General features: G+C 36.3%; 1 protein-coding gene across 1 annotated transcript in view; it reads right to left on the reverse strand.

The window, feature by feature from the left end:
- Window positions 1-7047: 7047 nt before the first annotated feature.
- Window positions 7048-11698, reverse strand: part of LOC102252996 (U4/U6.U5 small nuclear ribonucleoprotein 27 kDa protein) — an 8046-nt gene continuing 3395 nt past the window's right edge. Inside the window, exons 4-7 of the mRNA XM_014540945.1 lie at window positions 10940-11019; window positions 8711-8775; window positions 7288-7462; window positions 7048-7201 (exon numbers count right to left, since the gene is read on the reverse strand). Of these exons, the coding sequence (XP_014396431.1) occupies window positions 7408-7462; window positions 8711-8775; window positions 10940-11019 (200 nt within the window). The 3' untranslated portion in view covers window positions 7048-7201; window positions 7288-7407. The remainder of the gene's footprint in view (window positions 7202-7287; window positions 7463-8710; window positions 8776-10939; window positions 11020-11698) is intronic.

Genomic DNA, 11698 nt, shown 5'->3' on the forward strand with positions numbered 1-11698 from the left:
ACCCCCCCCCTTCTCTCTTTAAAAAAAAAAAAAAAAAAAAAAAAATCAATAAAATATATATATTTTAAAAAGTCACCAAAAAAAGGAAAGAAAAAATATTCTGAGAAACCATAATCTTTTTTTTTTTTTTAAAGTTGGCAATTGTTGCCAATATGTGAAAATAGAGCTTACTTTGTGTCAGGTAGTTTACATAAATTATCTCCAAACCTCACATCAGGTAGGTTACTTATTTACATTTTGCAAATGAGGAAACTGAGGTCCACAGAAACTAAATGACTTTCCTAGTCATTCAGCCAGAGATGGGAACTGTACCTTGATCTGCTTCACCCAGAGCCCATGCAATACCAATGCTCCCATTAGTAGTTTGTTCTAAAGAAAATGAAATAGATTTCTAGATGAGTCACAAAACACTGACACTTAAAACTCTGAGGAAAAAGAAAGAAAAGCATTTAAAGGTAATTATGGGAAATTTTAAAAGGGTTCTTTTTAATGGTTGACAGATCCATTAAAATTAAATAAACCTGATAGAATAAACATTGTAAATTATGCCTAACATATAGGAAACACTTCTGATTTTAATGGTTAATTGGATCTAAAAGCTGATTTTTTAAAAAACACTAGTATATACACATACTGAAGGCAACGTTTTCCAACAAGCACAAAAAATTGGAGATGAGAATGAGGATATAACAATTTTAAAGACTATTTTTAAGGACTTTTTAAAATTACAAGTTATTTGTAAAACGAATTAGGAAATCATAATGAATACGCTTTGATGTCATCTTAATTTTGGATTTTGTATGCTTTTTAAAAATATCCTCATCTGAGGATATGTTTTTACTGATTTGAGAGAGGAAGGTTAGAGGGAGAAAGAGAAACACTGATGTTTTGCTTTGGGGATCAAGCCAGCAAACCGGGTATGTGCCCTGACCAGGAACAGAATCCAAGACCATTTGGTGCCCAGGACGACACTCCATCTAACATTCAGCATATCTCTTTATTCTTCCTCTCTTACCTTCAATTCTTTTTTTTTCTAACCTATTCTTATTTTTGTAGCATGATCTTTCCCCTAGAATAACCCTGATTGAAAATCACACATAAAAAAATAAAGAAAACATTGAAATCTGAGTCAGAAATAGCAAATTAAAATTTGAACACCAACAGGTCTATCTTACACTTCACAAAAAAATACTAAGTTATGTAACAATCAGAGGATTAGACCAAAGAATGGATCATTACTGTTCCCTGGTGGTGGTGGAAGAAACATGAATTAGCCAGCAACACCAACTAGGAATTAGCATCAAGAATTTTAAAGGGTATTTGGTGCCATCTACTGGAAATCAAGCAGTAAATACAAAATAAAGGTTTTGTTTTGTTTTTCTAGAAATTATTTTACACAAATATATACAATGACCAAGTAAATAAGATAACCTGAAGGTGCAGATTTTGAAGTACTGAAAATCCTAAAACAAAGTAGAAGTGATGACCCCTAGCGCCTAGAACCTCAGAGCATTACATAAGCATTGACTGATAGGCACAACCCCCAAAATAAAAATAGGAAATTCTAGAATGTTTGAACCTGACTTTTATTATCAGAAATTTAAATAAATTGATGCGTCACAGCATAAATATGGCATGACAATAGTTTATATATCTTAGAGAGGCATTAAGATCAACTAATAGAATTGGGAAGTAAAAAGAAAATGTTGAAAATGGGAAAGCACAAAGACATAAGCTATATTACCCATCATATAATCTTTACTGCATCTTTTAGAAAGCTAAGACTCAGTCTCCTGACTTGGAGGGGCTTACATACCCCAGGTGGGCATGGGACAGTATGTAAATGCTGAATGAGCAGCAGGTTCATTAAATGCTATGGGAGTTCTGACAGAATTCTTCAGCGAGTACCTCAGAGTGGCAAGGAAAAGATAGCTGGTGTATTACAATTTTAAATGTCTAAAAAGTTCCAAAATAAAGTAAAACACCTTATTTGTAACAGAGTTTGACACTTCTTAACCACTATGACAATAAAATAAAAATTGGTAAATAAATTTTAAAAATATATATTTTTTATTGATTTTACAGAGAGGAAGGGAGAGAGATAGAGAGTTAGAAACATCGATGAGAGAGAAACATCAATCAGCTGCCTCCTGCACACCTCCTACTGGGGATGTGCCCGCAACCAAGCTACATGCCCTTGACCGGAATCGAACCTGGGACCTTTCAGTCTGCAGGCTGACGCTCTATCCACTGAGCCAAACAGGTTACGGCTGTAAATAAATTTTTGAGGAACTTATTTTGTTCTTTGAAGTGTAAAAATCAGGACTGGAATTTCCTACTTCAATAATATCAATCCCCATCTTTGTGGTTACTTTGGACACCTCAATACCATGACATCTAATGACATGATATTAAGTTTTAAAAATCTTTAAAACACTGCTTTGGCCGGAACTGGTTTGGCTCAGTGGATAGAGCGTCGGCCTGCAGACTGAAAGGTCCCAGGTTCAATTCCGGTCAAGGGCATGTACCTGGGTTGCGGACACATCCCCAGTAGGGGATGTGCAGGAGGCAGCTGATCGATGTTTCTCTCTCATCAATGTTTCTAACTCTCTATCTCTCTCCCTTCCTCTCTGTAAAAAAATCAATAAAATAAAAAATAAAAAAAAAGAACACTGCTTTGCAAAAATTAGTTATTCTACAAATATTTCAAAAACAAAGGAATGACTAACCAAGTGATATATATAGTACACAAAACACTATGTAGCAGCTAAAAAAAAAAGAGTAGAGGTACATAAACTGGCATAGAAACATTTCCAAGGCAGTGACTGTTCATAGCACCACTATTCATAATAGCCAAAATGCCCATAAACTGATACATTATAAATAAAAATGTGGTATGTGATAGAACAGAATATTATTCAACCATAAAAGTAAAGGCCCTAGAGGTTGCTCAGTAGTTAGAGTGCCAGCCCTTGGACTGAAGTGTGGCTGGTTGATTCCAGTCAAGGGCATGTACCTTTTGCAGGTTCGATCCCTGTCTGGGCGCATGCAGGAGGCAACCAAACGATGTGTCTCTCTCACATGGATGTTTCTCTGTTTCTCCACCTCTCTCCCACTCTCTCTAAAAATAAAGGCTGGTGTGGCTCAGTGGTTGAGCATTAGCCCATGAACCAGGAGGTCACTGGTTCAATTCCTGGTCAGGGCACATGCCTGGGTTGCAGGCTCGAATCCCAGAATGGGGCGTGCAGGAGGCAGCCAATCGATGTTTCTCTCTCATCGATGTTTTTATATCTCTATATGCCTCTCCCTTTTTCTCTCTCTAAAAATCAATAAAAACATAAAGAAAAAAGTCAATAGAAAAAATATCCTCGGGGAGAATTAAAAAAAAGAAGTAATAAAGTATTGATACATGTTACAGTATAGATGAACCTTGAAAACATTATGCTAAGTGAAACAAGTCAGACACAAAAGACTAAATTATTGTATAATTCCACTCACATGAAATATCCATTTATATGAAAATGTCCACATTAGACACATCTTTAGAGACAGAACGTGGTTTCTGGGGTAGGGAGGGCCAGAGGGGTATTTGTAGGGGAGGAGGAACATTCCAGGAGGAACAAGTGGGAAGACTCTTAGGTAGATGCACACTTGTTCGGAAGGAACAGCAAGGAGGCCAGCAGCGTGGCTGAGTGCAGTAGGATGAGGGGGAGGCTGTGGGATGACAGGGTCCAGACTTCAGGCTTGTGGACCACAGTAAGAACTAGACTTATTCTAAATCACAGAAAATTACCAGAGGCAGGAACAACACAATTTGATGCACATTTTAAAAGGTTCACCTCTGCTGCTGGATGGAGAATAAACGGAGGCAGCAAGAGAAGGAAGGGGAGTTATCAGGAGGCCACTAGAGTAGTCTAGGCAAGAGCGATGGCTTAGGTTATATAGGTGGTAAGAGTGGTCAGTTTCAACATGTATCAAATCACTACGATGTATACTTGAAATACCTTATAATTTTGTCAATTACACTTCAATAAATCTGAACAAAAAAGTGGATTCAAATTATATTCTCAAATAAGAGTCAAAAGAATTGGCTAATGAATCAGATATGGAGTACAGGAGAAAGAGAGGAGTTAAGAATGACCCTAAGGATTTTGGTCTGAGCAGAGAAATGAGTGAAGGAGCGAGCCATTTAATGAGGTGGGAAAGCCTCAAAGAAGGCTGGGCAGGGAAATGAGAGTTCAGTTAATTTTAAATTTGAGGTGCCTAATAATCTAGGTGCATATACAAGCCTGGAATTCAGTAAAATGGTCAAGCTGGAAGTATAAATTCAAGAGCCATGACAGGAGATGTTTGAAGTCACACAAATCGCCCAGGGATTGAGCCCTGAAGCACTCATAACATTTAGATATGTGAAAATAGAAGATTTGGTGTAATTTATGCCCATTGAGGGGCAGCAGCCTGTTAGAGGAAGATGAGGATGTTCCTTCTATCTTTGTTATTCTTACAGAATCAATCTGCTGGATAAAAGATCCTTCAAACCAAGACTTCTCTTAGAATCAGAGGTGTCTTATCTCTGGATTTTAAAAGATTTCCTCCTTCTCTATTTCTTTGGTGTTAGCTGATGAGCACATACCTATTGACCTACCAGGTATTTTCAGATTTCTTAAAAAAAAAAAAAAATTCCTATTGATTTCAGAGAGATAAGAAGAGGGTGAGAGAAAAACATAAATGATGAGAGAGGATCATTGATAGGCTACCTCCTGCATGCCCCCCACTAGGGATCAAGCCTGCAATCCAGGCATGTGCCCTAACCAGGAATCGAACTGTGACTTCCTGGTTCATAGGTCTTCTCTCAAACACTGAGCCACAGTTGGGCTCAGATAATTTCTTTACAACTATGTTGCCTTGAGGATCTCAAGTCAAATCTCTACTAACACCAAACGAAGATGACAATCCAAAGACCTGTAATTTGGTTTGGGTTATATTATTTTATCCCAGAATTTTTAGCTTCCCTATTCAAACAACTGGGTGTGCACATGTATGGTCAGACAGTCCTCGTCCTGGATAATTTACAGATGTACAAGTTTTGGTGAGTGGGGGTTTGGGAGTCTATTTAGCTCAGCTTGCAAAAAGTCCAAGCAAAATAATCTGACTGACTAAGGCAGTGACACTCATGCAATGGGTACTACAAGTTGTGCAGCTAATGTAGCACACTCAAATATTTAAGCACTGAAGGCAACCTGTAGTATAAACACTAATTATATCTGCCTTTATGGTCTGAAAAGCCTCAGCTTTCTCATCTGGGAAACGGAGATAATAATGCCTACTGTGTTTCACGGGGAGCAAATGAACCAAGGTGCTCTCTGCACACTGTATTATTCAATGCAGTCATTCTACTACTTTTCTTTTTATTTATTTATTCATTCTTTTTTTTATTTTAAAACCCATATGGTTTTATTAACCACTATCTCCCTAATACATTCAACGAGAGAGAGAGAGAGAGAGAAGAAATGAAAAGATAAGACAATCCGTGAGTACTAGCCTCGTGTACTAGTAGGTTACTACTCTTTTCTTTCTATGGAATGACCTGCCAGGAAAGCTTTTAAAGAACTATAATAAATGGTCAAATTTCAGATGCAATGAAGGATTTAAAAATCCAGCTAAAGAAACATAAAATCGTGTACATACAAGGACCATGATTATAGTATTTTAAAAAAAGTAATAGATTACAACATTCTGAAATAAACCATACTTGATGATTTTTAAAAAAGAGGCAATATTACATGTGCTGATAAGAAATAATCTTAAGATTTACAAGTGAAAAAAAGGCTTGTTGCAAAATAGTGTGTAAAGTTTGCTTACATTTGAATAAAATATATATTTGCGTATATCTCTGAAAAGATACACAATTAGCTCATCACTTTATATCCTTTGTGCTATCCAAATTGTGTTCCATGTGCTTGTACTCAAAAACAAACAAACAACCCAAATTTAAAATCTAACTACGGAGCTCAAATACCAATGAGATGTGAAATAGAATGGGTAATGTTTATTATTTTCAATATAAAAAGAGTTTCCTTCAAGTAAGAAAAAGAAAACTTGCCAAAACACAAATGGAACCAAGATTTAGAATTAGCATTTTACAAAGGAATATATATGGCGAACATGTTTTTAAAATGTTCCTCCTCCCCAGAAATTAAATAAATTAAAAGCAAATACCAATACTTTACTCATCAGATTAGAAACTTTAAATAAATTACACCCAGTATTAGTACATGTGTATAAAATGGGAATGCCCATACCTTACTGTCAGAGTCCATTGTTACCTTTCTAGCCATATATATGTACCAAAACCCTTAAAACATGTGCGCACGTGCGCACACACACACACCTTTATCTCACATTTAAGAACCGAACCAGAGGAAATAATGCAACAAGTACAAAAAGATATATGTAACAGGGATACTACTTACAACAAATCATAGGAGGGAAGCCAATGTTCACCAAGTAAATGATTTGTTAATAAAAAATTATGGTACAACCAACTACCTCCTAAAAGCTAAGTTTCCAAAGAATATGTACGAATATTAAAAAGATATTCACAGCACATGGGAGAAAAAGGATTAGCAAAAGAGAACTGCATTCTTATCTCATGGTAGGGAGTAGGAAATATACACCCATAGGATCCTGAAAAGATATATACCAAAATAGTAACATTGAGTGTTCCTGGGGGTAGGTTATAGGTGATTTTGGCTTTTCTTTTACTGTTTGGTTTTTTCCCACGTTGTTTTGTGTGTGTGTGTGTGTGTGTGTGTGTGTGTGGTGTTTTGTTTTTTTTTAAATAAGCATTTATTGCTTTTAAAAATGGGGGGAAAGTAATAAGTGGTACTGAGGAAAAAACCCTCAGAAGATACAAAAATCCAGTTATACTTTTTCATTCTTTTAATTTTTTAACTACTAGGAATCATATCTAAATCTATGCATGAAAAAAGAAAATGTGTAGGGAGATATTTTACACAGTAATAAAATATTTATCAAATACAGAGAGGTAGAAATAATTGCTTTATTTGAGACACTTACATCCAAATTACTTTTTTATGTGTTTTAAAAAGTCCTAACGAGCATCCAAGAAGAAAACATATACAGCTTCCACAGGAATAAGACAAAAAATGGGGTTGATGATTGCCCCAAATGATACTTCCTAAAAGAAAAAAATGTAATATTTAACATTTCTTCTTTTGAGGCAAGGTAAGTGAACTGCACACATCAAAGATAAAATTTTCTTACTTTACAAGGAGGAAGGGCTGTGATCCTGTCCTGTTTTGATGCATATGAAATACAAAATACAAAATGCACTCTTCTGATCATGATGAGGGGGGAAAAAATCATTCTTCAACATTTCAATTCTCACGCAATGAAATCCAAAGGTCTGTTGAATCCACCTTTGCGATTCATGTACTGCCTATGAGAAGAAGAAAAAATTCAATGTTCATTAAAAAAAAAATTCTGGACTCCTCTCGTGAAAAAATATCCATGGTCCTGGTCAGGCTGCTTAGTTGTTTAGAGCATCATCCCAATATGCCAAGGTTGCAAGTTCTATCCCCAATCAGGGCACATACAAGAATCAATCAATCAAGAAATAAGTGCAACAACAAATTGATGTTTCTCTCTCTTTTTCCCCCTTCCTCTCTCTCTATAAAAAATGAGATGCTTCTGAAATTACACCTATAAATAACCTTTAAGATGGCAAAGTATAGGGTAAGAAGTATTCAAGATTATTTAATGTACAGTAAGAAGAGATTACTTCACTTTCAAAATAAGCAACAGCATTAAAGATTTCTGTAAAATCCAAATAGAAGTATGGAAATATACTTTCAAAATTATTTGAGAAGATTCCACAGACTTAAAAAAAAATCAATTTATTTATTTTAAGTAACACCAAACACCTAGTTAAAGGATACAGAGCGGAGTTCAAAACAGGTACCTGCCAAGTAAATCTGATTGCATACTGGACTGGTTTTCTCCATAACACTCTATTTAAAGGGAGCTTTACAAAGGAATGTCAGTGATGATTCTGGTTCCTTAAAACGTTAAACGCCCAGTCAGTCACCGGTGACTGACACTATACTTTCCCTCCGGAAGACAAAACAGGCTGGGCGCTTAACGTGTTAACTCACCAGCATTCTCAAATCACATTATTCATATTCTAAATTTATTGGAATATTAGTCTTTTATCAGTGATAACGGTAGAGAGTAAGGCAATGTTTGAAGATGTGTTCTTGCCTTTTCCATTCATTAGGAATTCAGTAAGATTTCAAGTATGAATTGTCCCATGCTATTAATAAAATGTGTGTACTTAATATATTTACAGTTGAAATCCTTACATCATCAATCCAAGTGAGTAATTCAGGAGTGATTTATTTTTTAAATCTATAATTATAATGAAATTAAAGTAAAAAGACTTTAAAAAATGTTCTGAAGAACTATCTATACAGTTGTAAAAGATTTAAGCCAACTACCATTCTCTATAATAATTAGTTCACATGTAAATCAGAAATTAACACACCAGAATATAAGCAAGGAAGACTGAAACAAGGGACTGTACGGAAGATTGCTACATTTCCTACAAATAATTATCCGATAATAAATTCTTTCTCAAGCACATGATTTATATTATTGGTTCAAACATAATAATGGGGGTAATGCATACCTGTACTTCCTCTTCTGAGACACATTTATGGCATAGGCATTTACAGAACCATCCAACTTTTTTCCCTGGAGAAAAGCAATATATAAATTATAAAAACAGGAAGGATACATTAAATACCTTGATCAAAAGAATTGCATCCTATAGACAGACTTACATGGCAAGATCCATCTAAGAATGAGGTAGGCCAATGAGAAAAAGAATTTTCAGATCCTGATGATATCTCATGAGCTCCCAAGTATTACACTTCTGTTCACCTTTTTATAGTCACACATAAGCAAATAATACAATATTCAAATCAAGAAACATTCCTGGTTTATGTATTACGTGCAAGGCATGAAGGGAAATAGTGTAGCAGATCCTAACCTCTTTTGGTTAAAGAATTCTTTGAAACCATATATAAGTTAACGGTATTTTCTCTAGAAAAATTCACTTTTTCAAATTATGGCTGGATCGGTCACCATTCATCTAAATCCCATTTCTTACACAGGCCTTGCAATTTGGGTTTTTAAATCAGAAATCAGAATACAGAGTAACATATGCTAATGTTGAGTGTCACTTATATCTTGGCCTTTTCTCATGTGGCTTCTACCCTCTTTTTCATTAATTCCTTTATGGGTCTTTTGATTCAGCCAAGTTAACTCACCACTTGCTTTTCCTCATGCCTGAATTACAATCCCAACTCCCATCGGTTATCTTCAACTATGTGGTGCTTATACATCATTCAAGGCTCAATTCAAATGATCCAGAGGCATCGATACCCACCATGTTCCAACCTGCATTATCATGATGTATACACTTAATGTCATTTCCCCTATGAGACTGCAAGCTTCTTGAGGGAGGGATATGCCTTTGAGTCACCTTTGCATCCTCACATCCTAGGCCACTGCACTTGCAGGTGCTCAGAAAATGATTGTTAAATGTATGAACATCATCGGTTAGCGCTCACTTGCATTCTCTCCCTCTCTCTCTCTCCCTCTCTCTCACACACACACACACACACACAGCCCTCACACACATGACCCTCAATCTCCCCTTTCCTCATTATTACTCATGGGAGTGTACCCTATCAGTCTGTGTTAGGGAAAAAAAGGATTCTTACTCACTGGCCTAAAGGCATATACAAATGAGGCACATATTTAAAGTGGAGCTAAAATAAATATATTTGATCTTACTTTCCTGTTTTCACTACATTTTGGGGGAAGGGAAGAATAATGGGTAAATTACTTGAGGTGCAGGATTTTGACCTCCCAAGAACAAGTATCTTGAGATGGAGCATGTTCACCATAAGCTTCCCGAAGTATACGATAACTTTCAGCAGCACTTTTCTTCAAAATAAAGTAATGAATTAAAACTTTCCGCAGATGCTTTTTTGGCACAAAATTCAACATTTTTAAGCGTAAAAATATCTATGATGTTAACACCTTCAGAAAATTTGACATATGAAGTTTTGAAGCTTGTTGAGCTTGTTGTTACAACAAAATAGCATACATATCAAATCGCATATATATCAACATATGTGTAACTCCATCTATTGAAAAAAATCCACATTATTAACCGGTACACCTAGTAAATGCCTCCCAAATGTGCTCCAAGGCTGCCCTAAAACACATACAAATCCTATCACTCATTTTCTTAAAAATCTTTGCTTTCTCTCACCACCTAAAGAATCATCTCTTGGGAAGGTGGGAGGGAGGGGGGAAGGGAGGGAAAATTGGAGATATCTGCAATACTATCAATAATAAAAAATATATATATAAAAAAAATCAACTCTAAATTCCTTAGCATGACAAAGGGCAGCAAAAGTCTGTCATGATTTGCTTCCTACCTCTATTTCCAGCCTCACTGTAGTCAGTGGCCCATCAGCATTTTTTTTAACAGCCACTAAATTTGAAATTCCCACAATACACTATGCTACTTCATGTCTACAGGGCATTTTCCTGAACTCCTCCTTCTACTTAAAATGATCCTCTTCTTCTTCTTTGTACTGGCCCTTTAAGATCTAACTCAACATCATCCCAGGCAAACACTCCCTGGATTCAATGGCACCCCACTGCTTCCTTCTCTGTACCCTTAAACCCCTTCACACAGACAGTTATTGTCTTTTAACTGAATAAACTTGTATCAATGGAAGCAATTACATAGTCAACAGTAAAAAAATATGAAAAAATGGGACAGTCATAATGGATTAATTCAATTCAAACTGCATAACTGGCTTCAAGTTTTACTTACTTTTGTTGAGTCAAAGGAGGCAAATCCCATTATCTTCATCATTTCTATTTCTTCTTCTGTTTTTCCCTCTAAGTCTTCCTCTGCAAAAATAAGTGAAAAATTTTAAAACTATCATTTTATATGTATTAAAGCAAAGGTGGCACTAGATTAACAGTCACTCCACCTGACCAGCAGAGAACATACAAAACAATCAGCTAAAGACTTAAGTCTAGCCCAGCTGCTGTGACTTAGTGGTTGAGCGTCAACTATGAACTAGGAGGTCATGGTTTGATTCCTGGTCAGGGCACATATCCCGGTTTTGGGCTCAATCCCCAGTGTGGATGTGCAGGACACAACTGATCAATGCTTTTTCATCATTGATGTTTCTTTCTCTCCCTCTCCCATGTTCTCTGAAATAAACTGTTTTTTTTATAAACACACACACACACAAGACTTAAGCTAATGAAAAAAATTCCTCTTCCATTTGTAATGTAACTTTTAAAAAAATTCTTTATTGTTTAAAGCCGTGGTTGGCAAACTGCGGCTCTTTGGCCCCTTGAGTGTGACTCTTCCACAAAATACCACGTGCGGGCGCGCATGTACAGTGCAATTAAAACTTCATGGCCCAAGCACAGAAGTCAGTATTTTGTGGAAGAGCCACACTCAAGAAGCCAAAGAGCCGCATGTGGCTCGCGAGCTGCTGTTTGCCGAGCCGCAGTTTGCCGACCACTGGAAGTATTACATAAGTCTCCCTTTTCCCCCAGTGTCCTCTCCCCGGCC

The sequence above is a fragment of the Myotis brandtii genome, unplaced genomic scaffold (assembly GCF_000412655.1).
Source record: "Myotis brandtii unplaced genomic scaffold, ASM41265v1 scaffold251, whole genome shotgun sequence".
NCBI lineage: Eukaryota > Metazoa > Chordata > Mammalia > Chiroptera > Vespertilionidae > Myotis > Myotis brandtii.